Genomic DNA, 27,621 nt, shown 5'->3' on the forward strand with positions numbered 1-27,621 from the left:
ACTGATTTGATGTTCTTGAAATCATTCATTCAATCATCATCATCATCAACAATAAATCAATTTCAAATTATACCTTTGCTTTGCCTACTTCTCCCTAGGTCTGCCTGCCCTTTGATTATAGTGTCCGCTATGAAGAAGAAAAAAAAGCTTAACCAGGGGGAAAAAAGCGAAATTTGAAAATGAAAACAAATTGAGCCGACAATAAAGTTTATAAAAGTCCATACCGCAATAGTGTTAGTTGCGATGGACAGTGACGACACCGACTGAAATGAATTTCCTAATTAGGAAGTGGTCCTTTTGAAAAAGTGGTATTTTTAGCATCTACTAACTAGTTTTGTTTATAGTCTTATCAACAAGGTCCTCCTCAACAAGGTTATTACCAACAAGGTCCACCACAAGGTGGTTACTACCAACAACAACAACAACCAATGTATGTCCAACAACAACCTCAACAACAAGGTGGATGTTGTCAATCCTTCTGTGGTTCTTGTTGTGCATTGATCTGTTGTTGTTGTGCTGAAGAATGTCTTGGTATGTTATGTTAGAAAAAATGTACTACCATTACCGTAACTGCTATGTTTGACGTTTAATTGCTGGAATTCAATTAGAAGTTCATTTTCGACTGTTTTTAAAATCAAAATCAAAAAAAAATATTAAAAATAGAGAAAGATTTTTCCCGCTAAAATTCGCTATAGATGTTTCAAATTATTTGTTTTATTATCGTGTTTAATTTTATAAATTTATTAAAATATATAAAAACCAAAAAGAAAGATTTATTTCATCTGATCATTTAAAAAAGTGTGTCTGTTTTTTGACATTGTAGACAAATTCACTGAATAACTAATGGGCGGTAAATCCTCCCGATGCAAAAATGGTTTGACCCGTAACCCAAGCACCTTCAGATACTAAAAATCTAACAATTGGAACAATATCATGAGTTTCAGTTAATCTTTGACCAAAACCAACACTCTTTAAATAAGCCACTGATTCATCAGTTTCTTGTCCATATAAAAATGGAGTATCCATTGGACCAGGAGCAACATTATTGACTGAAATAAATCGATTATTAACTTCTTTTGATAAAGCTTTAGCATAGAATTCAACTGGAGCTTTGGTACCTTGATAAATACCATAAAATGGAGTATAAGCAGCTAATAATGAAGTAACAATGGAAACAATTCTACCATTATCATTTACTTTCTTTCCTGCTTCTTTTAAAAAGAATAAAGCAACTTTATTATTAACTAAATCCATTTCATCAAATTCTTCTTCAGTAATTTCAATAATTGGTTTCTTTAAAACTTTACCCACATTATTAATAGCAAAATCAATCCCTTTATCAAAAGCTTTTAAACCAGCATCAAATAATTTAGTAACATCATCAGCTTTAGTTAAAGCACCTTGATAAATTTCAACTTTAATATCAGGATATTTCGTTTGTAATTCCTTTTGAAATTTAGCTGCTTCTTCACCATTGGATCTATAATGTAAGAATAAATTAACTCCATGACTAGCTAAATCTTTAGCTGTTTCCCCTCCTAAATTCTTAGTACCTCCAGTAATAAGAGCAGTCTTACCTGAAATATTTGCGCTAGCTTTGAATGACATTGTTTGTGTTTGATTTAGTTATATATTGTATATGATTTTTCAATGATAATAGTATCGTTTCGTTTTCTTGAAAATTATTAGTCTTATTTATACTCACAATTTTCCTATCGCCTCAATTTAATTATTTGTAAGGGACAAGTCAACCCTAAACCATTGCTTGGTATAACTTGAATTTGGCAAAAGTTGCAACTTAATAAAAATTGTGGAGGAGTCGCACTCAAAAATTCGGTACTTTATCCCAATGGGGAATTTCCAAGAATCCTCCCAATTTCAGGATTCGTTAACTATATATAATTAAGGTTTTAACCGGCATTCTGTCATTCTACAGTTTCAATTGGTCTAATTATAAAATACAGGTTTGTTTAACATTCATTTATTAGTTTATGACTTTGTTTATATGTATGTATGTATGTTTATATATACGTAAGTGGTTTAAGTAGAAATCTAACGTTAAACTAACTTAGTTCTTACCTTTCTTCTTTTGAGAAGTAGAGTTCTTTGGTAAATCTTTAGTGAAAGGAATAAATTCTGGTTCACCTGGAATATACTTTCTTAACACTTCAGGAACAACAAATCCATCTTCCTTTTGATAATTTTCTAAAATACAACATAAGGCTCTTTGAGTAGCACTTAAAGTTGAATTTAAACAATGAACATATTTCTTTTCAGTTTGATTTTGTTGTTTAATACCACATCTAATTTCTAAATTTCTAGATTGATAATCAGTACAATTTGAACATGAAACTAATTCTTTATATTCCTTTTGGAATGGGAACCATGCTTCTAAATCATATTTCTTAGCAGCAGCATTGTTTAATTCACCTGAAACAATACCAACTACACGATATGGTAAACCTAAAGATTTATAAAATTCTTCAGATAAACCAATCATTCTATCAAATTCTTCCCATGATTTATCTGGTTCAGCTAAAACAAATTGTTCAATCTTTTCAAAAGCATGAACTCTAAAAATACCCCAAGCATCCTTACCATGAGATCCAGCTTCTCTTCTAAAACATGATGAATAACCAGCATATCTAACTGGCAATTGCTCTTGAGGAGATTCAAACCATTCACCAGCATGATAAGCTGAAATTGGTTGTTCAGAGGTAGCAATTAAATATTTTTCATCTTCACCATCAATGACTTTATATAATTCTTCATCGAATTGAGATAATTGAGCAGTTTTAGCCATGACATCTTTATTCATCATAACAGGAGCTTGTAATGGAGTATAACCATTCTTAGCTAAAAAGTTTAATCCATAATTGATTAAAGCTTGGTTTAAGAAAACACCGTAGTTTCTTAAAAAGTAACCACGATGACCAACAATTCTGGCACCTCTTTCTGGATCGTAACCATCTAATCTTAATAAAACTTCATGATGAGATAAAGCAGCTGGAGCTCCAGTAGCAGCAGCAACATTGGTGACTTCTTTATAATTTTCTGGTTTCCAAAGTCTGACTAATTCATTGTTTTCTTCATCTTGAGAATCAACAACACTATCATGAACAATGTTACCAACTTGATTGACTTTAAATCTTAAATCATTATCAGTTTTTTGTTCTAATTCAGATAATTGTTTCTTTTCTTCAGTCAATTTATCCTTTTCTGCAACTAATTCACTGGCGTCTTCCTTGGCTTTGAATTTCAATCCAATTTGTTTTTGAACAGCATTGATGGCTTTGTTCTTTTCATCTAAATCGAATCTAATCTTAGTCCATTCTTTATATTCATTAATGATGTCATCAACAAGTTCAACGGAATCTCCTCTCTTTTTTTGAGAAATCTTAATCTTGTCTGGTTCTCCTCCCTTTTCAACAAGGAATGCGTTAATATCTAACATATTTGCTTAAACTTTTAAACTTGTCTTTGCTTAAGTGTATGTCTTGAGATGGAAACTTGTCATTTTGAGTCAACTTTTTTTTTTCTATATGTAAGTGGAAATTTTTTTTTGTGTGTGGTGATACTTTTGGACACTTTGTGTGCAGGAAATTTATAAAGTCTAAGAGGAAGTTTCGTTTAAGCTGATTTGATTAGTGATTACCTTTCTTATTTGCTTCAACTCGATCAGAGAAATTCAATTATGATAATAGTGATATGATGAGATGAATGACCTTTTATTTGATAGATTAACGGGGGTGATAACCCCCTTGGAATTTGCTACTACTGTTACCGAGTCATTCTATTCGTTATTAAAGCAAACGGCAAAGAAAGATGTGTTTCCTGCTAATTGTCATAGCAATGCTGCAGTGAATAGTTTATCATTAGAGAAGAGTGATTATCAATTCCTATTGAGTGGTTGTGCAGATTCTTCTATCAAATTATGGGACTTGAAACAACAAGATATTCAAACTACCGAAAATGAAGTGGATGCTTCTTATATTAAGAATATTTCTGAATATGATAATTATGATTATGATAATCCAGTATCAGCTTTCACAAATCTAGCGACGATACCTCGAAAATCAGCTCATCAATTTGGAATTTCTGGTTTACAATGGTGGCCTTATGATACGGGTATGTTTGTTACTGCATCGTTTGATCATACTGTGAAAATATGGGATACTAATGAATTGACTCCAGTTCATTCATTTGATATGGATAATAGAGTTTATTCAATTGATATTTGTGGTCATGAATCTCCTAATAAGTTGACTTCATCAGCTTTAGTTGCGGTTGGAAGTGATCAACCATTCATAAGATTACTAGATTTAAGGTCAACTTCTAGTTCTCATACTTTAACTGGTCATAAGGGGAAAACTTTAGTGGTCAAATGGCATCCTATTAATCCCAATCTATTAAGTTCAGGTGGTTTAGATGGTGAAGTGAAGGTTTGGGATATTAGAAGAAGTAAGAGTTGTTTATGTCGTCTTGATATGTTACGAACAAATAGTACCCTAGTTACGAGTAGTGATAATTTAACTAGAGCTTCAGTTAAGGCTCATCTGGGTCCTGTAAATGGTTTAGTTTGGGATGAACAAGGTACTTCGTTATTCACGGCCGGTAATGATGATAAAGTGAGAGTGTGGGATATGGTATCTTCATTAGCACCCCCAGTTAATAAATTGGTTAATTTTGGTCCTTTAACGAGAAACAAATATCCTCAAACTATCCCAATACTATTAAACCCAAAGGGAGAAACTGAACTACAATATTTATTATTTCCATCTGAAAGTAGTGATGTATTTGTTTATCGTACTATTGATGGGAAAATGGTAACCAGATTATCAAGACGTGGTACCAAAAATATCGGTCGAACAACTTCGATGGTAAGTGCAGGTCCATTTACAGGAACTTATTTCTGTGGAACCATGGATGGAGAGATTATTAGTTGGTCTCCTCATTGGGATAAACCAAATATACGAGATTTGGTAGATGATATCCCATTAGAAGAAGAGACAATTGATCTAGACCCTATAAAGACAAGATTAGACAAACAAGAAGTCATTGATAGTCTTGGAGCTGATCCATTCTTTAAATAGTTTATACTGTACCATCATCTGTATTAATATATAATATTGTAATTACACTTTAAAGTGGTACCTTTTTCAAGGTGTACTATACAAATTTCCCTGAAATCAAAAAAAAAACGGTGAGAAATTTAAGTTTGTGTCAGGTTGAAAGATTTGAAACAAATAAAAACAAATAGACAGAACACTTTTGATATCAGTAACATTTTAGATCAATGGACACCAATTGGATAATAGTACTATAGAAATACAATATGAAAGTGAAACTACAGATCATACTAATTCCAAACTATTTTGCTTTGATTCCTACCACCAATATCAATCCTGATTTTTTCAAGAAATTTGTTCATTTGGTGGAATCAAAAGCAAAGTTATCAAGTATTTCAAGAGGTTTAACTAATAGGTTTGCAAAATTATATCCTGAAGAAGACCATCTAACTATAGAAGCATATCAAGATAAAGACACTTTTGATCTTGATCCTGATTTTTTGGTCAATGAAATATTTGAAAATGGTGATGTCTTAAGAATCATTGTGAAAAACACATTCTCAGCTAATAAAAATGCTCTTCTCTTGGCCATTGGGGCAGCTAATGAGTCTGCAGATGAAAGTAATATATCGTTGCCTCCACCTCCTGCTGAAAGTCCAAGTAGTGATAGGATTATTCCTAAGAAAAGAAGATCTCCAGCTACTGCTAAAGATAGTAGACTTCCAGGAAAGAAAAGAATCACGTCTGGAATGTTAGTAGCTCCACCACAATTGGATGATATTAGTGGTCCAGAGAGCGTTGAAGATGAAGAAGAGATTGATTATAATGATGATGAAGATGATGATGATGCCGATATCGATCTGGAGGATTTATTCGTTGAGAATGTTACAAAAGCAGCTACTACTTCAACTCCAACAAAAAAGAGAAACCCCGTAGGCTCTAGTAAGGATATGATATCTAAACTGGAAGTGATGGATCTTTTCAAGAATAAAAACAAGCTCGATAAAAAGTCACCATCTTTAAGTGTGGGTAAAAGAGCTGCTTTAATGAAAAGTTTAATAATAACTATGAATTCGGATCCTCCTAGCACCTCCAATAGAGGTACTAGAGCTGCAAAGCAAGCAGCTGAAATAGCCTTATATACTTCATATCCACCACCATCCCCTTCTTCTGCGAGTCAATCAAAATCTAAAAAGACTTCACCATCCAAAAAGTCTCCTAAAAAATCGCAATCACATTCAAAGTCAGGTTCAAATACAGGGTCATCTGAAAAGTCAATAACAAAGAGAGAAGTAATAGATGCTGACCTTTCTGATCCTATTTCTATAGCTACAGTTGCCTTGCAAAAGAAATCTCCAACTCCACATGATACTATTGATATTCCATCAGATGTAGAATATGATCCAAACCTGAAATTAGGATCTCTTTATCAGAAAATCAAGCATTTTGAAAGTCATTTATTGAAGCATGTCAATCCACTTGGGGTGCCTAAGAACATGACGCCTCTTCCTGAGCAACGTACCCTTCTTCATTCTGAGATATTAGAACCTACGATTGAATTAATTATGAATCGTCCAAAGAAACCCAAGGTTGTTGTCGAACAAAAAAAAGAAAATGGGAATAGTTCTATCAGCCTTAATTCAGAAATAAGCTCACATCAAGATAGGATGATAATTGATGAAAAGATTGATCATGAGTTAGATTTACCAAGCAGTGAAATTGAAAATCATGGTAGTTTACAATTGGTTGTTACTGAAGATGGAATTGGATCTCATCAATATACGGAACCAGAAAAACCTGAAACACCAAGAAGTGATTTTCATGATGATGTTGTTACTACAGAATCGTCGTCTGTAACAGGTTCGCCAAGCACAGCTTTATCAACTATTGCATCTACCGTAGATGATTTAGGTATTTCGGCAAGCATTCCTGTATCAGAATCAATCAGAAAGCATTTCAGTCCATCTCAACGGGCTTCATCTCCCAAGACGAGTCCTAGACAAGCGAATAGCATATTCAAAGAAACAACAAACTCAGGCAAAGTAAGAAATATAGCTCCCAGAAATATCTTTTCGGTTCCCAAGAGTAATAGTATATTTGGCTCTAATCTGAATGGTAATGGATATGCTGGATTAAGAGAAAGAAGACCACCACGCTCACAGATGCATCTTGCTCCACCAATTTCAGGACATGTTCATCATCAAGTCTCATCAGCTTCAGCATCTGACTCGAGTGATTTTGATGATACTACATATGATGAAAAAGAAAATCCAAAAATTTCAAAATTGGTTGCAAAACTTCCAAGTATTATAGTCCGTAGACCATATTTGGAATCTAAGAAACATAAATCAGTAACATTTTCAGATATTCCTATTCTTATACCTGAAAATGATCACGATTTTTCTCCTGATGATGAATATGCTAACAATAATGAAAATTATATGGAAGATGTTCAAGATGATATTTATCCAAAAATTGAAGAGCTTAATGGTCATAATGATGAACCGGAAAAGTTTGGTAATGTCAAGCCTGAGAAAGTTGATGCAGTAGTTATTTCAAATGCTCCAAAGCGTAGTTTTGCTGATTTCATGAAAGATAAAAATGAAAAGAAGCTTGGAATTGTAAAATTAGAATCAACTGAATCATCAGCACCTGTCAAATCTACTCCAATTCAAACTGCTCCACTTGAGCTTACACCAGCTGAATCGGGCCCAGTTGAACCTGCTCAAGCTGAATCTGCTCCGGTTGAAAATGAAGTCATACTTGTGCCAATTAATTCGACTACAGACGAAACTACAAATGAAGTTTCAAATGAAATTTCGATTCCTAATAAGAAAGACTCCGTCTCAATTCCAGCTAAAACAGATGAACTGGCTGAAGAGCCTGAAGATTTGATAAGGAAAGTTTTATTACCATCTTTAGATGATATAGAGTCTGTTGCGGAAGTGAAAGAGAAAGTAACTTCACCGACACCATCACTTCGACCAGCCAACTCACTCAGTAAATTACTTGGTTTTGATATCAACGATGACGAAGATACTAATGATAATTCTAATGATAAATCAGAGGAAAGTAGTGATGAAGATGAAATTGTCAATACTACAGATGAGAAATTCCTTAGCGTGAAAGCAGTTGAACAACAAGCCCAAAACTAATTTTATTTCTTTCCTCGGAATTGTTTTATAAAATAAACTATTTGATCCATTAATTTTTAATTCTATTCGGTGCTTTTTGTTCAATGTTTTTTCATTTCTTGATTGTATAATCAATCTCCTGTCTTTTGCTAAGTTTGCTGGTCTTCAATTCTTAATTGAAAGTTAGAATATGTTTGTAATAGAATTTTTTAAATATAGTACGTACATCTTGTATATTAATCTATTTTATATTTGAAACGAATATATTTATGTAAATAACAAATTAAAAAAAAAGCAAAAAAAGAAAAGAAAAGTAAAAAACTATAATATCTATGTTTTATCTAAAAAGATGTGTTACGCAACTGGTGCTGTAAGAAATGACGATTTTTAATAAAAGGGGGTATAAATGAAATGAAAAGCAGAGAACCAGAACCATTGAATAAATAATGAAGAATTGAAAAAGAAAAAAAAAGTCCAAAGAAAGAAATCACACAGACCTATCAGTTTTTATGGTAAAGACTTCTACCTAAAATCCCTGTAGTCCAATTTTTATAAGTTATTTGAGGTGGTAAAACAACAGTTATAACTCTTAATATTTCACTATAGATATCACTTATGAATTTTTCTGCCACTTGAGGTTGTTCAATTAATAATGCTGCCATATAACATTCGAAATAATCACCTAAGAATTCTTCTTCATAAATTCGAGTTTCAACTGCATCTCTTTCTGGATGTAATTGACCCGTATATAAATGTGGAAGATATTCTGATCTTATAATCTGTTGTATGACTTGATCATTAAGACCTTTATGTAAGTTATAAGCCACTGTTAATTTTGATAATAAGGTATTGGTAGCCAATATGATTCTTAATAATTGATAAGTATTATTATTAACCACTTTATTGGTATCCTTACAGAGTTCATAAATCAATCTTGAAGTTTCATGAGCCAAGAATAAATCTCCTAAACCATCTAAGAATGATAATTCATATTTTAATACCAAATAATCTTTATGATTCAAATCTTCATAACCATTTGCCACTAATTCCTTTGCGAAAGGATGTTGAGGCACCAATAATAATCTATAATATTCACGATGCATTAAAGCTTTCACTAATAATTCTTTATTATAAATCTTTGGTAATGGTGGTAAATAGATTTTACCTGGAGCAGCTTCATAAAAGGTTATAAAAGGTTTTTGCTTTTTAGAATATAAAGCATTATAATTGATTCTTGCATCGTTAAAGTATTCCTTTAATAAATTTAATGAAAATTGATCTTGTTTATTGGAGATTTCTGGTAATAACATGGTTTTATTTCTTGAATCCATATAAATATCAATTATTTTATCTAAGAATTTCTCCACTTCTTTATCATTATAAGATTGAGATAAATAACCAAATATTATATATAACCAATGTCTTAATTGTAATTGTTGATCTGAAGAGATGAAAGGATCTTCATCTTCTAATAAAGCATTATTTGAACTTAAGAAATCCTTTAATTTCTTGGATGATTCTGATTTTGAATCAGTTAATTCTTTTCTTATGAATGTAGTAATATCATAAACCACTTCTTTAATAATACCACCACCACCAACAAACAATAAATGTTTGAATCTTCTATAAGATTCTAAACGTAAGAAATCAAATCCTAAACTAGAAAAATGAGTCTTAACAAACTTATCTGATTGTAAGATATTATTTAATTGTTGAGGAATCAAGACATCATGATGTCTTGATGATGTTGATGGCATGGAACGTGGAATAGCAGAATTTGAGGTAGCAGTAGCAGTAGCAGTAGCAATACCAGGACCAGTAGCAGTGGAAGCATTAGCTCTGAAGTTTGTTGATGTTATGTAGGATGATGAAGACGCGCTAGCTACCGCAGCAGAAGCTCTTGAACGGGTACCATTCGATGACATTCTATTAGTTCTTGATAGTATGGTAATCATTGATAGAAGAATAGAAAAGAAAAGAAAACAACAAGATATTTAAACGTTTAAAAAAATGATCAGATGGTGAAACTAAATATAAACAAATTACTATTTTAAGAGATCAAACGTGTATTCACAAATCATCACAGTTTTAGGTTACTTGAAATTTTGTATGACCATTAAATGGAACCCAAAATATCTCTCTCTCTTCTGATAATGGAACTCTTTTACCCCACGAGTGCGCAATCATAAAAACATTACACAAACACTTTTTTAATATTTGTTTACATTTTGCAGTTAACTGATAAGAGATTTTATGATTGTTATGATTTGTGTATAATGTTATTTAAATGGTTTAACAACTATTATGTTCAGGATATAGCGGTTGTTTAAGTTGATAGAATTGGTTTGAATTAGTTCTATTAGTTTGTTCTAGTTTAATTAGAATTTAATTATAGTCAAACAAAAAAATACTATAATTAGAGAAAAAGCGCAATCAATCTATGACTAACAATTCTAGTCTATAAATATATCTTATTACAAGTATAAATAATCTATTATGAGTCTATTTCGCTATGAATGTATGGATTAGAAGATATAATAGTATGAATCGGGATCCTCATCGTTTGTCATTACCTCTTCTCTGCTATTTATCACTCAATGACTCAAACAATAATTAAATATTTGATCACTTGAATATCAGTGACTCATAGAGATACAGTAATGTAATTATCATAGTCTACCAGTATTATAGGCACACTATAACTATTTAAAGGACGTGGAATAAGGAGTATCATTGACTGCTTTATGCTTATCGGTATTTGTACTTACATACATGATGCTATTTGCCCAATTGTAGTTGTTACAACATATTCTACACTGTCAATAACTCTAAATTATTAACAGTGCTTAAATAACTCATTAAAGAAGATATTTTGATCATTCTTTTACAGATACTATAAACCATTTTCAGATTAAAACCTGTTTTTACAATTTCTGAGTCAATTTTCAAAATATGTAAAACTCCAAAATATGAAAATCATCAAAAACAAAGACAACAACATAAAATCAGCTTCATTAGAATCATAACGACTATATAAACCGAGAAATATATTCAAACCCATCAATATCCTATTGAAAGAGTCAAAATTTTCAATTTTTCGAAATTTTAATATTTTCAAAAATCAAGTTTTTAATCGGTGTGTCAAAGCCGAAAAATTAAGAATTCGTCGAAAAGACTCATAGCGCAATAGTCTAGGAAAATTCTTAGTACGGCAATAGGTGAAACACAACTTAGCGGTTCGAAGCCTGCCAGGATCAGAATTAGTACATTCCAAATTGCAGCTAAATACAGTTTAGCGACTGTTCAGCAAAGGTCGGTAACGATCTATTAGGTTGTAGGCTAGCCCCCTCCCTAATCACTATCCAAAGGTACCTAAAGTTTAGCGACTTTCAATAGGATGCTTTGTGACACAGGAACCCTAATTCAAAACCTATTAGCGCTAGCACCGCACTAGGAGACAAAGGTAGTACTATAGGAAACCTATTAGCGAATTCAAGCCTATTAGCGCTAGCCCCGCACTAGGTAGTAGCACTAGGGAGTACTTCATGAAAAATAACTTAGCACGGAGACCTTCTTTGCGACTGGTTACAAATGTGTTAGCTCCACAGAATACCAGGACCTAGAATGGTGAAAAGCAAGTTCAATATTCATTAGAGTGAATGCCTCCTGCTTGGAAGATTTGAGATTTTAGCTGTCTGCAAAATAAATATCTCAGTGGCTCGATTAAGTTCGCCCTGAGGTTTCGATCTCCAGCAGTGAGAGTTAGTAGCGAAGACAGCCAAAGATTTAACGCGGTGTAGCTACCATTAAAAATGTTACTTCTGAAATTTGGGCACCCACACAACCTTAGTGGGCACTTTCCTTTTGCGGTTTTAGCTCAGTTGGGAGAGCGTCAGACTGAAGATCTGAAGGTCCTGTGTTCGATCCACAGAAATCGCATTCTTTTTTTATATAACCTTTATTTTTTTGAATTAGACGTATAGCTCAACCTATGGTCAACATAGTTATGTTATTTTTATTGAAAATAGATCATTATTAGGTTGGTTGGTGTAACTTTTAATAGAAATCTATTTAGCGAAGGAAAGAAAAAAATCATCACTAAATGTTTTTCTCCCGCAATTGGTCTTAGCGAGAGAAAATTTACTTTCTCGCTAGGGGTCTTTCCCTCAGTAATTATTTTGTAATTTATATATATATATATATGTATTCATTAATCATTACAACTAAAATAATTATATAAGAAACGTAAAAAAATGTGTAGTAAATAGGTGCAATGAAGATTACATTGACCAAAGAATAGAAAAAAATTAGCGTCTAGGAATAAAAATGATATGATTGTATGGTGGATTCATTCATGATTCAAAATGATCTTTACAGAATCCTCTTAATGCAGTGAATTCAGTAGTTAAGAAATTATCAAGGACATTTTCACTAATGATTAATTTAAAATTACAAAGATATAAAAAAGAAACTTCCAATCTAAACAAATCCTTGGTGGTGATTCCACCCACTGTAGCAAAAGATTTTTGTTTTTGATAAACATCTTCTAATTTCTTAGTTGAACATCTTATGGAAGCAAGGATTAATCGATAAACATTTGATTCAGTTAAAGGGACAATATCTAATAAGATACATAATTTAAATAACATTGAAGCAGAATGAATATAAGAACTCACTGAAATGGATGATGAATAAGTTTTAATTCTAATTAAAAATTGATCAATGGTTAAAGGAGGAATTTTCAATAATTTAAAACTTTTTAATAAATGAGTAGTTTGATGTTGTCTTTTTAAATCTTGATTATATTGATATTCTTTAAAGAATTTATCATTATTGATATCAGTGATAGGATTTTCAATTGGTTCCAATGAACAATTTTTGATCAATTCATCTATAGGTATATAAGGAGCATTACTTTGTTGTTCATTATTGTTATAATTATCATGACTTTCATTATCATCATTCGATTGATCAATGTTCTCATTAGTGGTATCATCTTGTAAATCATCCTCATTTTTTTCATCTTGATTCAGTTCACTATTAGACAAAGAATTTGGAGTTGATTCTCTTAATGATTCGAAATTTTCTGTATTTGTATCATTACGATTTAATTTAGCAAATTTCAATGGAGGTGATAAAGGAGGAGTTGAAGATCTTCCAGGAGGAATAATTGAAGATGATAATATGGTTGGAACTCTTGAAGTTGGATCTGATGAGGATACGGATGATGAAGTAGAAAGTAAAGGTGGCGGAGGAGTTAATTTATAATCATCTAAATTTATACCGTATTTCAATAATTGTTGATGTTTAAATTTTTGAAATAACTCTGGATTTGATTGTAATTTGATGATATCCTTTAAAGTTGTACATAACACAACTATGGCATGGAATACATGAAGTTTATTTATATTTTTAATACCATGATTTATATCAAATACAAGATCATCAATAAAGACTTCATCAATCGAAGTTGGATCATCGACAAAAGTTTCTTGAGTCTTTTTTAACGGTATATCACTTATATCTTTGACATAAGCCATGACGACTGGGATGATATTAATATGAAGAAGGTAACAATGCAAGAGATGAAAGAAACTGAACTAAGAAAAACAAAACAAATCCAAAATGATGAAAGATGAATGATATGAAATGAAATAATATGATATGAAATGATGTATAATGATAAGGTTTAAGCTTGGAGCAGAAGCGTTAATTTCAAGTACAAGTGGAAAACGTTGAAGTGGTGTAAGTGTGAACGTATATGATAGTGGAAGTTGAGACTACTAAGATATATCTATAACGAATGGGTAATAACAAAGTACAATATAGATGTTTATTTGTGGAGACGATATTTAAAATGGTGATGATTTTTTTTATTTCTTCTTCTTCCTTTCTTCCAGCGAGATTTATTTTTGTTTCTTTTTTTTTTTTTTTTCTGTAAGAAAAAATTTCTATTTACGAGCACTCAAATTATTTATATGTACAAGGTGAATCTTAAGTCGTTAAAATGATTATGTGATAGAATGATAGTTGGTAATAGTATAGGTGTACTACTTACAATACTCTATACACTATTCAAATAATTATATTCTATTAATATGAATCAATTTCATGAAATAAAACGCTAACGAAAATAAGGTAGAGGAATTGAAATTCAACTGGAAAATTTTCGCAACTACTTAAACTCTATTATTTGCCAAGCTATGTCCAGTTAAACCCCACATTTTTACTTAGTTATTGTTGTAATAGGAATGTTCATTGATCAATTGTAAATGTAACTTACCAATTGTAATTATACCTCATCATTATGTTAACTTGGCAATGACTTTAAGTTTTGTTCAGAGTCAAGTGTGATTTGATTGGTCTTGGCTTAACTTGACATAGTTACTTTGGTTATAATTGCAATCAGATTACGTGAAAGAATGAAGTCAAGTATGTCAAGAATGGTTAACCATATGATACAGCCCCTATTCATCAAGTTGTTACTATCTCTGACTTGATCTTATTGTCATTATTAAATAATAATTTATTTTCTATACCAATTGTTTACAGTGTAGTTGATCATTATTGATGTTAGTACATAAGATCATTATGATATTAACTGTCTATATTGATACGCGAAATGTCATAATCATAAATTAAATAATTATTAACTTAATAAACATAAACAAATAAACAAATAAATTAATAAATAAATAAATAAATAAATAAATAAATAAATAAATAAATAAATAAATAAATAAATAAACACACATACTTATAAGGGTTCAAATCACTTTGATCTAAATAGAGTAAGAGAAAGAGAGAAGATCTCCGACCTTGTAATGTATACCACTCACGGGAAATGTCACACCCCCGGAACTCTAGTTTAAATCGAAAGACGCGGAACACGCTATTTTTCCATTTTTTGTTTTTATTATTTGTCTTTCGTAATTTGGCGTTGATTGATTTACAAGGAGACATTTTTCAATGTTTTTGTACGACATGGAAGGTTATTTATAGAAGGAGCGGCACCGACATTATTGATCCCAAAAAATTTGTTTGTAGTTAGTTACAGCCAAGCCTTTAAATCTTACCATAGTTAAGGAAATGAAGAAGTAGAAGAAACACTTCAAATTTTTTTTTTATTTACAACCACTTTGTTTCTTTCTGGTTTCTTGTTTGTTTATCATCAATCATCCATCAATCTGAGTTGATCCATCCATCCATCAATCAATCAACTTAACCAACCCATCTTACCATCTTATCTGGGTTTTGCTATCTTGTAAATTGCACTAAATCTATCCATTCGCTAACTACGGATCAAATCCCTGAAATAAAGAAAAAGAAATTTTTTTTTTTTTTTTTTGCTTTCCATTTTTGATTTTAATACAGAAGTTTACATCGTTGTCTGAATCAATTTTTAATATAGTATATACCCCTTCAGAATCAAGTTGTAAACTAGTACTTTCGTTTGGCATCATTTATAGTCTATAATATTCATATTCATATTCATAGCATAGAAGTACATTAAATCAAATCATATATCATATCATATCACCCAACCCGTGCCTTTTACTATAGAGCATATTTTAATAGATACCCCACCACACATATCCACTTCATAATGTTGATAATACAGAAATCAAGCTGGTTCTTGTTTCTCCTTCTATCTTTCATCATCAATCCTATATTTGCTGATAGAACTCTTTCTGCAACCTCCTTGGTAACATGTATGCAAAATTCTCAAATTTCTCCATCATATTTTAATGTTACTTTTAATCCAGATGATAAATCTTTAAGATATTCTCTTGATTTAACTACTGAAATCTCAACTTATGTCATAGCTCATGTTCAAGTTTATGCTTATGGCTTTGTAATCATTGAAGAAGATATCGATTTATGTACCTTAGGTTGGAAACAATTTTGTCCTGTTTATCCTGGGGCTTTACAAGTTGAATCGATTGAATATATTAGTGAATCTTATGTTAAAGATATTCCTGGTATTGCTTATTTAGTCCCTGATATCGATGCTGTGGTTAAAGTCATTGTTAAAGATGCATCAACCGGGGTTCAATTATCTTGTTTACAAGCAAGTTTCACTAATGGTAAAACTATCAATCAAACTGGAGCAAAATGGGCTACTGCCATTATTGCTGGTTTAGGATTGTTAATCGCAGCTATCTTATCAACTTTTGGTAATTCAAATGCTGCGTCTCATATTTCAGCAAATGCTGTATCTCTTTTCCTTTATTTCCAAAGTGTAGTAGTGGTTTCAATGCAACACGTTGAAAGAGTTCCACCTATTGCAAGTTCTTGGGCTGAAAATTTAGCTTGGTCAATGGGTTTAATCAAAGTCGAATTCATGCAAGATATCTTTAGATGGTATGTTCAAGCTACTGGTGGTACCCCAACTACTTATTTCAAAGGTACTACCAAACAAATCTTAGTTCAAAGAGCTCTTGATTTCTTTGATAATCTTCATGAATATGCTAAAAGATCTCTTGATTTTGGTTTACAAGGTAATAGTAATTTAATTGTGTTAAGAGGTATTGAAAGAATTGGTTATGATTCAAATATTGAAGTCACTTCTATTGTCGTAACTGGTTTCACATTTTTCATTTTAATGGGTTATCTTTTAATTTTCATTTTAGTCATTATAAAATCAATCTTGGATTTATTATATAGATCAGGAAAATTAAAAAATAGAACTTTTTCTCATTTTAGATTAAATTTCCTGCAAATCTTAAAAGGTTCATTATTAAGATACATTTATATTGGTTTTACTCAATTGATTATCCTTTCATTATGGGAATTCATGCAACAAGATTCTCCAGCTGTGATTGTTTTAGCAGTTTTATTCCTTATCTTGCCATTAGGTGTATTGTCATATTCTTATTATAAGACTTTAACCTTTGGAAGAAGATCAATTCAAAAACATAAAAATCCAGCTGCTATCTTATATGGGGATGGTAAATTTTTAAATAAATATGGTTATTGTTATACCATGTTTCATGCCAACAAATATTGGTTCGGTGTGGTGCTTTTATCTTATAATTTAGTCAAAGGTATTTTCATTGGATTATGTCAAGGTTCAGGTAAAGTATCATCCATGGTTTTATTCATTGTTGATCTTGCTTATACCATTTATTTAATTTATGAAAGTCCTTATTTAAATAAGCCAACCAATATCTTGAATTATTTAATTTCCATCGTTACCACTGCTAATTCATTCCTTTTCCTTTTCTTTTCCGATTTATTTGGTCAACCGGCTCCAGTAGCTTCTATTATGGGATGGGTATTTTTCATTTTAAATGCTGGATTTTCATTAATTCTTTTAGTATTCATCATTGTCTTGATTGTTATGAGTGTTATTTCAAAGAATCCAGATGCAAGATTTGCTCCTGCTAAAGATGATAGATCATCATTCCAAAGAAAATCATCTGTTAAACAACGTGGTTTCTTTGGTGATAAAAAAGATCCAAATAGTCCTAATGAAAAAGATGATTTACAATCAGATACTGGAAATGGTAATGGTGAACTTGCCGCTTTAGGTTTGGCTGCTCAAGATCACGCTACCGATTGGGAAGCTCAAATGTATAAATTAAATGATCTTTCAGGTGTAGATGATACTACTAGTGGTAATGAAATCTTAACTCCTTCATTAGAAAATGAAGATAAATTTAATAATGAAAAAGGTTTGAATGATGATAATCAAAATGGTGTTGCTGGTGGTTTCTCAAGATTGAAAAATATGGTGGCTAGAAAATTATCTACAAGAAGACCAAATGAAAATTCAAACACTAATAAAGACACAACTTTAGTAAGTAGTTCATCAGATTCAAGTAATACAAAGGGTAATATCAGAATGAGTGATACATTAATCAATACAAATGATGAAGATTATGATGATGATTATGATAATTTTGATGAAGATGTCACTCATACTGCTCCACGTATGACTCAACATAATAGAAATGAATCAAATATTTCAAACTATTCAGCCCCTACAAACACTAAAGATTTAATTTAATTTAATTAAGTTAACCATTTTCCTCATATACCCCTCCTCATTGTACTATAATTGTTAATCATCATTTTTATATTTTTCTACTTTTGGGTTCCATCTTATTTTTAGATTGCTTTTTTCTCCGTCAGTTAGTTTTGTTTGTTTTTCTATATTCGTTAAACTAATTTCTATTTTTATGTAAAAGTACTATATATATACAAGTTTATTAGTCGTTATTATTCTTATCTTGTTCCCCAAAAGTAGTATCCCAAATCTCTTGAATTCTGGTTAAATATTCAATTCCTTGTTGTCCAAATGATAAGAATAAATTTGATTTTTGGTCAGATGAAATTGCTTTAGAAAGCTTATATAATATACTATCTTCAACTGTTAAACTAGGATTTTCCAGTTCATCTGCCCAATTTAAATGATTTTTAAGTAAATTATTAAAATCAATAGGTGATGTAAGCTTGTGTAAATAATTTGCCGTCATCGAAACAGCTTTTGATATTACATGAATATCAGCTTCAGAATAATCATAATCTTCATTTACTCTTATTTTAGTAGCCCAAGTATCTCCAAACATATCTGGGGTATTGGTGGAAGAAAACCGAATATTAAGTGAAGTGGATGTTGATAAATATGGAATGGTTTGAACTAAAGCAGGATTAAATATATTCAATAAATCATTTTTAAACCATTGTTTTGTAGTATCAGCAGCTATTAAAGGCAGAATAGGTTTAGAGAGTGAAGAATCACATTCAAAATCTAATGTTTTAATAAAATCACTTGTAGAAAATTGTTGAAATATTTCCCGTCTTTTATCAGCTGGTATTAGACATTCAAATAATCCACCCACAAATGTTTGAGGAACATAAAATGATAATTTCTGTTTGGCATATTTCCTTCTTCTAGCCATCTTGTAACAAGCGAAATTCCTGGATTCCCACTCCATTGTAGACTGTGGATCAGCACTCTTAATATCTTCATGATGTGAATATGATTTTTTTCCAGTATATTGTATTGCATTTCCACTAGAGAGTTTCTCTAGTGTCATATCAAATATATGTCTAAGATATTTCTTTGCGGTTTGAACCTTCTCTAATACTATTTGTTTAAACTCTAACAGCTTGGTACCTTCGATTTCTATCTTTGAAACTTCCTCGTCTACTTCCTTATCTATTAAATTTTGAATTGTATCATCTGGGGGAAGAGTTAACATATCACCTAACTTAGGTTTGAACATACAGAAAGGTCTTTCCCAATCCACACTTGAACTACTTTCTGTTCTAATATATTTCAGATAATCAACCTTTCCATGGTTACAATGAGTTAAAACTAGAAAATGCATACTGACAGGATGTAATAAACCAGCAATCTTATATTGTCGATTAATTTTGAACCCAGTGAATGGAATTGTATTGCTGCCACCAGGATCACATATCTTATTTTCTTGGAAATACCAAGTTGCATGAGCTACCTTGATCGCATTAAAAACTAGTAGTAACCAAATATACTGTATATTCATTGAATCTTATTCAAAATATGGTATGACATGAACATAGTTGGTGTAAACCCATTGGAATTAATTTGTTGCAAATAGATTTTAGCCGCCAAATTAACTTTTTTGTGTCACTGTAATTGAAAAAAGAAAAAATTTTGAAAAATTTCTGGTCACATGACCGAATTTTTGAGACTAAAAAAAATTTAGAGAGATGTGATGCTTCTTAAAAAAAAGATGCTAAAAGATGGCATCAGAGGTTAAGATTTGATACTTTAGCTACCTATTACAAGTCCAACCACTGTTCAGAATATCTTGAGAGATGGAATCGCAGCAGTCTAATAAGACTCACAGGGGAAGCAATCCTAAGACCACAGCCAAAAAGAAATTGCATCAAGATGGTCAAAATAAAAAGGCTTTTGCTTTCAATGCTCCAAGAAAGTTAGAAAGAATGGCAAGACGTTCTCATGATGTAAATGAAAGAAAGTTACATGTACCTATGGTGGATAGAACTCCAGATGATGATCCACCTCCTGTCATAGTTGCTGTTGTTGGACCTCCAGGAACAGGTAAAACCACCTTAATAAAATCGTTAGTAAGAAGATTAGCTAAAACTACTTTAACAGAAATTAAAGGACCAATCACAGTAGTAAGTGGGAAAAGAAGAAGATTAACATTCCTTGAAGTTGGAAATGATTTAAATTCAATGATAGATGCTGCTAAAATTGCCGACTTGGTGTTGTTATTAGTGGATGGTAATTATGGTTTAGAAATGGAAACTATGGAATTTTTAAATATAGCTCAACATCATGGTATGCCAAGGGTATTGGGTGTATCAACTCATTTAGATTTATTTAAATCACAATCTACTTTAAGAACTTCAAAGAAAAGATTAAAGCATCGTTTCTGGACTGAAGTTTATCAAGGTGCCAAATTATTTTATTTATCTGGTGTTATAAACGGAAGATATCCTGATAGAGAAATTTTAAATTTAACTAGATTTATATCTGTTATGAAGTTCAGACCATTGAAGTGGCGTAACGAACATCCATATTTATTAGCTGATAGAATAACAGATTTAACTCATCCTCAAGAAATTGCTGAAAATTCAAAATGTGATAGAAAAGTAGCAGTTTATGGTTATTTACATGGTGTACCATTACCATCACAAGACACTCATATACATATAGCTGGTGTTGGAGATTACTTTGCTCACTCCATAGAAAAACTCCCAGATCCATGTCCAACTCCTTATTTCGAACAACGTTTAGATGAAATAGAAAGAGAAAAGGCAAAAGCTGCCGCTGCTGAAGGTCAAGAAGTAGCCAAGACAACCAGAAGGAGGAAGAGATTAGAAGACAAACAAAAGATCATCTATGCTCCAATGTCTGATGTTGGAGGTGTTCTTGTTGATAGAGATGCAGTCTATATTGATGTTGGTGCCAAAGAAGCATTTGATAAAGATAATGATGAATTAGGTGAAGGTGAAAAATTGGTTACTGATTTACAAGATGTACAAAAGACTATGCAGGAAAGACTTGAAGAAGGACCAGGTTTGCAATTGTTCTCAAGTTCTAAAGCTCTTAATAACGTAGAAAGTAATGGAAATGATAGTGACCACGAAGGTGGATTGTTATCTGATTTAGATGATGATGAAGATGATGAACAAGAAATCGGTAAAGTTAACACTGGTAGAAAAGCTTTAAGAAGACCAAACATCTATGGTAAATCCATCAATGAAGACGATGAATTTGATGATGAATTATCTGATGATGAAGATGAGGATCATTATAACTCAGATGACGATAAACCTGAAATGGTAGAAATCGATTTTAATAATGACTCCAGAAAATACAGAGATGATGAATTGGAATATGTTGAAGATTCATCTTTATCCTCTGACGAAGAAACTGGATATGCTGATGTGGCTGCCAGATTGAAGGGATCTGCTATTAGAAAGTGGGACATTAACAAGTTGTTATATTTAAATAATATTGATCCAAGCGATGTCATAAAAAGATGGAGAGGTGAAAACGAAGATGATGAAGAAGAAGAAGATATCGAGGATGAAGAAGAAGAAAACTTCTTCACTAAGAAAAATTCAAATGATGCATCTGCGGACTTGGATACCTTCCAACCAACCTACCCTTCAATTGAAATTTTGAAACAAAAGTTCAGTTCTGAAACTGTTGAAGAAGAAAACAGCGATGAAGAGTATGAAAATGGTTATAAATCATTGAAATCTAGATTCTTGGTTGCTCCAAAATTGAATAGTAATGAAGACGGTGATGAAAATGACGAAGAAGGAGATGACAATGAAAAGGAAGACCTTTATGGGGATTTCGAAGACTTGGAAGACGAAGAAAATGAATCCAAATCCAATGGCAAAAACGACGAAGAAGATGACGACGAAGATGAATTTGCCGACTTTGATGCCGAGGAAGAAAGAGCCGATCTTGGATTGGATGAAAAGTCCAACGACGAAGAAGATATAGACTATGATAATTTAACCACTGAAGAAAAGAGAAAATTAAATGCTGAAAAGAAGGCCAAATTAAAGATGCAATTCGAAGAAGAAGAAGATCGTGAATTTGGAGCAGATGATCCAGAAGGAGGTGAAGCCGAAACTTGGTATGATTTCCAAAAGAGTAAAATGGCTAAACAATTGGAGATTAATAAAACTGAATATGAAGATATGACACCTGAACAAAGAATAAAGATTGAAGGTTATAGAGCCGGTTCTTATGTTAAGATTGTATTCGAGAACATTCCTTGCGAATTCATTGATAACTTAAAACCAGAATATCCAATAGTATTAGGTGGTTTACTTTCAACTGAATCTAGATTCGGTATAATGAATGTCAGAATCAGAAGACATCGTTGGCACAAAAAGATCTTGAAATCTCAAGATCCATTAATCCTTTCCCTTGGTTGGAGAAGATTCCAAACCTTACCAATATATACCACTTCTGATTCCAGAACTAGAAATAGAATGTTGAAATATACCCCTGAGCATGCTTATTGCTTTGCTTCATTCTATGGTCCATTAGTCGCTCCAAATACTACCTTTGTTGGTTTTAATATTATTGATAAAAAATCCACCACTGGATCTTTCAGAGTTGCTGCCACTGGTATCGTTGAAGATTTAAATTCTTCAGTTGAAATTGTTAAGAAATTAAAATTAGTTGGCCATCCATCTAAGATTTTCAGAAATACAGCATTTGTTAAAGATATGTTCTCAAATGGATTAGAAGTTGCCAAGTTTGAAGGTGCGTCTATTAGAACTGTTTCTGGTATCAGAGGAGAAATAAAACGTGCATTATCAAAACCAGATGGTCATTTCAGAGCTACATTTGAAGATAAAATTTTGATGTCTGATACTATATTCTTGAAGACTTGGTACCCTGTTCCAGTCAAGAAATTCTATAATCCTGTTACTTCGCATTTGTTAGGAGATCATGACCAATGGAGAGGTATGAGATTAACTGGTCAAGTAAGAGCCGAAAACAATATCGCAACCCCATTACTCGCGGATAGTGCTTATAAGAAGATAGAGAGACCTGAAAGAAGATTTAATGCTTTGAAGGTTCCAAAATCGATCAAGAAATCATTACCATTCAAATCACAAATTCATCAAATGAAGCCACAAAAGAAGAAGACATATATGGCAAAGAGAGCTGTTGTTGTTGGTGGCGAAGAAAAGAAAGCCAGAGACTTGATGCAAAAGATTGCAACAGTTAGAAAAGAAAAGGATACTAAGAGAAAAGAAAAGAAGAGTGAGAAGTTCAAAGAAAGACTTAAGACCATTGCTAAGAAGGAAGAAATCAGAAAGGACAAGGAAAAAGAACGTAAGAAGGAATATTTCCAAAAAGAAGGTAAAAAGAGATCACTTCCATCAAGTAACGCTAATGCCTTTGGTAAGAGACAACGTTCATAAAAGTTTTACAACAGGTTATAGAATATTAAATTACATAATATGTACTTTTTAATTTGCATAATATAAATAAATAGATTATAAAATCTTCAAATGTGATACTCAAGGAGTCTTGTAGTTTCAGCTTTTGATAAAAGGTCATTATCACCCCAGACCGCTCTCATAACGTCATAAAATTCTCTTGCGTAGAAAATTTGAATACCATATTTCTTTAAGTAGAACTTTTCAACTTGTTCCATTTTGAAATCGTTCTCTTCATTGTCTCTCAATAATTCATTCATCAAGTTGGAGTCAACTGGCTCACCAGCTTCTTCGACACTTCTACCGTATTCTTCGATCAAATCCTTTCTGTTCTCACGAGGAACAATCATTCTCTTGATATTACCATTCAAATGAGCACCCATCATTTTTTCTTTAACACCTCCAATAGGTAAAACTAAACCTCTCAATGTGATTTCTCCAGTCATGGCGATATCAGCTGGAATGGGTTTATCTAAAAGAACAGATAAGAACAGCAATGCCATGGTAATACCTGCAGATGGTCCATCTTTGGAAATAGAACCCATTGGAACATGTAAATGAATTTCCATATTGTTAAACTTATCGATTAAATAGTTTTCCAGTTTGTCTTTGACATTCAATAAATTCCTATAGATCATCAGCTTAATGAAAGTTAATCCAATCTTTCCACTTTCCATTAATACTTCACCTAATCTACCGGTCATATTTAATGAACAACCAGAATTAGTATTGTTGGGATTTCCAATTCTCTTATCAAAACCAATACTTTCGAATACTAAGACAGATCCTGAACCATCTGAATTGTAAGATAAACCATTGACAATACCCACTCTGGAGTTATTGTATAAAGATCCCTCAGCACTAGTTAAATCACCAGAACTATATGGAATACCTAAATACTTAGGTAAATCATTTTCATCAACATTGGCGTTGTAGACTTTCATGGTATTACCAATAGTTTCACAGTATTCCACTGCTTTGAATCTACAAATAGTACCCAATCTTCTTTCAAAATTTCTTACACCAGCCTCTCTGGTATAATCGACAATGATTTTCTTCATTACTGAATCTGAGATATTAACTGAGTCATTTGTCAGGGCCGAAATGTCAAATCCATTTCTTCTAATTTGTCTTGGTAATAAGTATTTCTTACCAATGATAAGTTTTTCATTGAAATCATATGCTCCAACTTCAATCATTTCAAGACGATCTAATAATGGTCTAGTCATATTATGAGGTTCATTGGCAGTACAAATGAAAATAACTTGAGATAAATCCACTGGGAAACCTAAATAATGATCAATGAAGGAATTATTCTGTTCTGGATCTAACACTTCTAACAAAGCAGCTGATGGATCACCATTAAATTTGTTTCCTCCACTATTACCTCCAATAACTTTATCAATTTCATCCAATAAGATCACAGGATTCATTGATCTAGATTTTCTCAAAGCTTGGATGATTAAACCAGGCATAGCACCAACATATGTTCTTCTATGTCCTCTGATTTCACTTTCATCTTTGATACCACCTAATGAAATTCTTTGGAAATTACGACCTAATGATGCTGCAATTGATTTAGCTAATGAAGTCTTACCTGTACCTGGTGGACCAGCCAACATAATAATTGGGGACTTATTACTCTTGGTAACTCTGATAGATTCATTTGCTAACAGATCAATATGACTTTCAGTAATTGAAGTTTTAACTTTACTTTGAGCTTCTTTATGAGCCACTGAAGTTTCATCGTTATTTGCAATCACAATAGATGAGTTAGAATCAGGCAGTTGATCTTTATCATTCTTATCATCCACTGGTCTCTTGTTCTTATTGGAGATATTTATTTGCTTTTCTGCATTCATTCCTAATAACTTCAAGACAACAAGATATTGGATTAATCTTCTTTTAACATGTTCTAAACCATAATGATCATCATCCAATTGTTTTTTAGCGAAAACCAAGTCAATGTCTTTATTTGTTTTAAACTTTGTTACATATCTGTCCCACGGAATGTCCATAACGATTTCCAAATAATTACGTATAACATGGAAGTCAGAGTTACCACCACCTCCAGGGCCGTTATTGGATGATTTTATTCTTTTAAAATCTTTGACAATCAATCTCTTAGAATCTGCAGTTAATGTGGAAATATTTGGTAACTTATTCTTCACAAAGTTGGTGATAGCTCTCAATTCATCATCTTCGTCATCATCATCGTCATCATCAAAGTTTTCTTCGGGATCACTTGTAGCTACACGACGATTTTTAGGTGCATTATTTGGAGTATTTGGTGGTGTGTTAGGAGCTCTAACAGTTGATCGATTACCAGTAGGTATTGCCTTTTTGGTCATGCCTTCTAATAATAATCTGATCGATTTCAATTGATTGGCCACAACATTTGCCTTTTGGATATTGGTAGCTTCATTATAAAACCAATGACTAATAAAAGAATTATTTTGTTTCAAGCTTTCAAAAGTTTCAATTAATAGGTTGATCATTTCTTCGATAGTATCAGTTCTTTCCGAAATATTAATTTTATGTAATAATTTCAATTTAAGATTATTTGGAAATGGAAGAATACCACAAGTAAGATCGATTAATCTTAAGAAAGATTTACCATCAATACTCAAACCAGAATCATTTGCTCCAAACTGACCGTATAACTTTTGTAAGCTGATAAATGCTTTTGAAAAATCCTTTGACCCTGATAATTGCAAGTATAAAGCAGTAGCTAACGGATTAAGAATAAGCAAATCACTGTCATCGTTGTTTGTCATTTGAGAAGCTTGATTTTCCTGAGCCTTTTTCAAATTCTTATTTACCAAGGATAAATTTGAGTTTTTACTATTGGATGAATGATTATTCAATGCTTGACGATATTGAATGATGAACTTGTCCATAGCTTTAAACAAATTTGAACTACTTTCCTTTAATGTTTTGAAATTTTCTTTCAAGTTTGGAATATCAAAGTTCCAGTCTACATCAATTAATTGTTCATTTGGTTTCGATTTCTTCTTATCTGGCACTTTCAGACCTCTTGTAATAGCTTGTAATGTTAATTTGATATTAGTAGTATCGTCAATGATTCCGATAATTCTAACAATGGTAACAACATTATTATACTCCTTTGTATCAACGTTTGAACCCTTAGGTTCTTTAATTTTGGAAAAGTTAGGTTTTATAGCTAATGTTAACCAATCAAAGTCACTTTGAGGAGCTAAATCGATATCAGATAAATCGGAATTGGCAACCACTAAAGAATTAGAACTCTTAAAGTTAGACTCGTATTTATAAAACTGTTTGATTCCATTAACAGCATCGGTTGAGATAACTCTTGGACTAGTGACTTCTTCTTCACTGAAGTTCTTATCATCCTCGATATTGTCAAAGTCATATTCCCCAAGTAGATTATTAATAATCGATATTTGTGATACTTGCTCCTTAAATCTGTATAATAAAGCTGCTGCTTTAAATCTTGAAAATGTAACATTATAGATAATCCCTGGCAATAAGACTAAGTTGGAATCAAGTCTATAAGTTGGAAGGACCACCTGTTGACTCACCTTAACTGGTGAACTACGATTTGATTTATATTTTGCCATTGTCAATATTAGATATCTTTATCAGCTTGTCTTGCACCGTTTCTTATCTATTCTTTCACGTCTTTTTTAGAATTTGAATTTATAAACAACACCAATACCTAACAAACTCCTGTAATCACTTGACTCTAATCAATACAAGATCTGATAAAGAAGTGAAATCAGGGTTAGGATATATCTAGTTGTGATAGAGTTAGTTCATATGATTTCTGGTTTTTCCAATCAAAAATATTTTGTGTCACTAGACCTGGAACTTGGTGAGGGAGGGTGGGGACACCGAAAATGGAAAAGTTATACCGAGGAAATATCATGAACTAAAATTATTACGGAAGTTTCTACAACAATTATGTAATTAGTAAAAATATTTTGATTCTT

General features: G+C 31.9%; 10 protein-coding genes and 1 non-coding gene across 11 annotated transcripts; 5 read left to right on the forward strand and 6 right to left on the reverse strand. All coding sequences in view use genetic code 12, as the record gives it.

The window, feature by feature from the left end:
* Nucleotides 1-353: 353 nt before the first annotated feature.
* Nucleotides 354-1,838, reverse strand: ADH4 (Adh4p). The gene has a single exon (XM_064903517.1). The coding sequence runs from the start codon at nucleotides 1,606-1,608 to the stop codon at nucleotides 841-843; it is 768 nt and encodes a 255-aa protein (XP_064761580.1). The 5' UTR covers nucleotides 1,609-1,838; the 3' UTR covers nucleotides 354-840.
* On the reverse strand, nucleotides 1,839-3,585 carry SES1 (serine--tRNA ligase). The gene has a single exon (XM_064903504.1). The coding sequence runs from the start codon at nucleotides 3,452-3,454 to the stop codon at nucleotides 2,069-2,071; it is 1,386 nt and encodes a 461-aa protein (XP_064761581.1). The 5' UTR covers nucleotides 3,455-3,585; the 3' UTR covers nucleotides 1,839-2,068.
* DFJ63DRAFT_144442 (uncharacterized protein) lies at nucleotides 3,586-5,214 on the forward strand. The gene has a single exon (XM_064903503.1). The coding sequence runs from the start codon at nucleotides 3,717-3,719 to the stop codon at nucleotides 5,091-5,093; it is 1,377 nt and encodes a 458-aa protein (XP_064761582.1). The 5' UTR covers nucleotides 3,586-3,716; the 3' UTR covers nucleotides 5,094-5,214.
* A 121-nt stretch (nucleotides 5,215-5,335) lies between these two features.
* DFJ63DRAFT_313376 (uncharacterized protein) lies at nucleotides 5,336-8,224 on the forward strand (the record flags this gene model as incomplete). The annotated part of the gene is made up of 1 exon (XM_064906159.1): nucleotides 5,336-8,224. One exon carries the CDS (start codon nucleotides 5,336-5,338, stop codon nucleotides 8,222-8,224), a length of 2,889 nt encoding a protein of 962 aa, XP_064761583.1.
* Nucleotides 8,225-8,703: 479 nt separating this feature from the next.
* Nucleotides 8,704-10,128, reverse strand: DFJ63DRAFT_335566 (uncharacterized protein; the record flags this gene model as incomplete). The annotated part of the gene is made up of 1 exon (XM_064908228.1): nucleotides 8,704-10,128. The coding sequence occupies one exon, from the start codon at nucleotides 10,126-10,128 to the stop codon at nucleotides 8,704-8,706; it is 1,425 nt and encodes a 474-aa protein (XP_064761584.1).
* A 1,941-nt stretch (nucleotides 10,129-12,069) lies between these two features.
* On the forward strand, nucleotides 12,070-12,142 carry DFJ63DRAFT_t81. The gene has a single exon. It is a non-coding gene; the product is annotated as a tRNA-Phe (tRNA).
* A 413-nt stretch (nucleotides 12,143-12,555) lies between these two features.
* DFJ63DRAFT_313378 (uncharacterized protein) lies at nucleotides 12,556-15,166 on the reverse strand (the record flags this gene model as incomplete). Its single annotated transcript, XM_064906160.1, has 2 exons — nucleotides 12,556-13,748; nucleotides 15,043-15,166. 2 exons carry the CDS (start codon nucleotides 15,164-15,166, stop codon nucleotides 12,556-12,558), a joined length of 1,317 nt encoding a protein of 438 aa, XP_064761585.1.
* A 296-nt stretch (nucleotides 15,167-15,462) lies between these two features.
* FLC1 (putative flavin adenine dinucleotide transporter) lies at nucleotides 15,463-18,215 on the forward strand (the record flags this gene model as incomplete). Its single annotated transcript, XM_064905487.1, has 2 exons — nucleotides 15,463-17,640; nucleotides 17,686-18,215. Exons 1-2 carry the CDS (start codon nucleotides 15,810-15,812, stop codon nucleotides 18,213-18,215), a joined length of 2,361 nt encoding a protein of 786 aa, XP_064761586.1. The 5' UTR covers nucleotides 15,463-15,809.
* A 101-nt stretch (nucleotides 18,216-18,316) lies between these two features.
* On the reverse strand, nucleotides 18,317-19,867 carry DFJ63DRAFT_151335 (uncharacterized protein). Its single transcript, XM_064903542.1, has one exon. The coding sequence runs from the start codon at nucleotides 19,717-19,719 to the stop codon at nucleotides 18,418-18,420; it is 1,302 nt and encodes a 433-aa protein (XP_064761587.1). The 5' UTR covers nucleotides 19,720-19,867; the 3' UTR covers nucleotides 18,317-18,417.
* On the forward strand, nucleotides 19,868-23,672 carry BMS1 (GTPase). Its single transcript, XM_064903543.1, has one exon. It carries the CDS (start codon nucleotides 20,015-20,017, stop codon nucleotides 23,627-23,629), a length of 3,615 nt encoding a protein of 1,204 aa, XP_064761588.1. The 5' UTR covers nucleotides 19,868-20,014; the 3' UTR covers nucleotides 23,630-23,672.
* DFJ63DRAFT_151337 (uncharacterized protein) lies at nucleotides 23,673-27,589 on the reverse strand. The gene has a single exon (XM_064903544.1). The coding sequence runs from the start codon at nucleotides 27,247-27,249 to the stop codon at nucleotides 23,716-23,718; it is 3,534 nt and encodes a 1,177-aa protein (XP_064761589.1). The 5' UTR covers nucleotides 27,250-27,589; the 3' UTR covers nucleotides 23,673-23,715.
* Between the last annotated feature and the right edge of the window lie 32 nt (nucleotides 27,590-27,621).

This window comes from Scheffersomyces coipomensis, assembly GCF_036884675.1.
Source record: "Scheffersomyces coipomensis strain NRRL Y-17651 chromosome Unknown DFJ63scaffold_4, whole genome shotgun sequence".
Lineage (NCBI taxonomy): Eukaryota > Fungi > Ascomycota > Pichiomycetes > Serinales > Debaryomycetaceae > Scheffersomyces > Scheffersomyces coipomensis.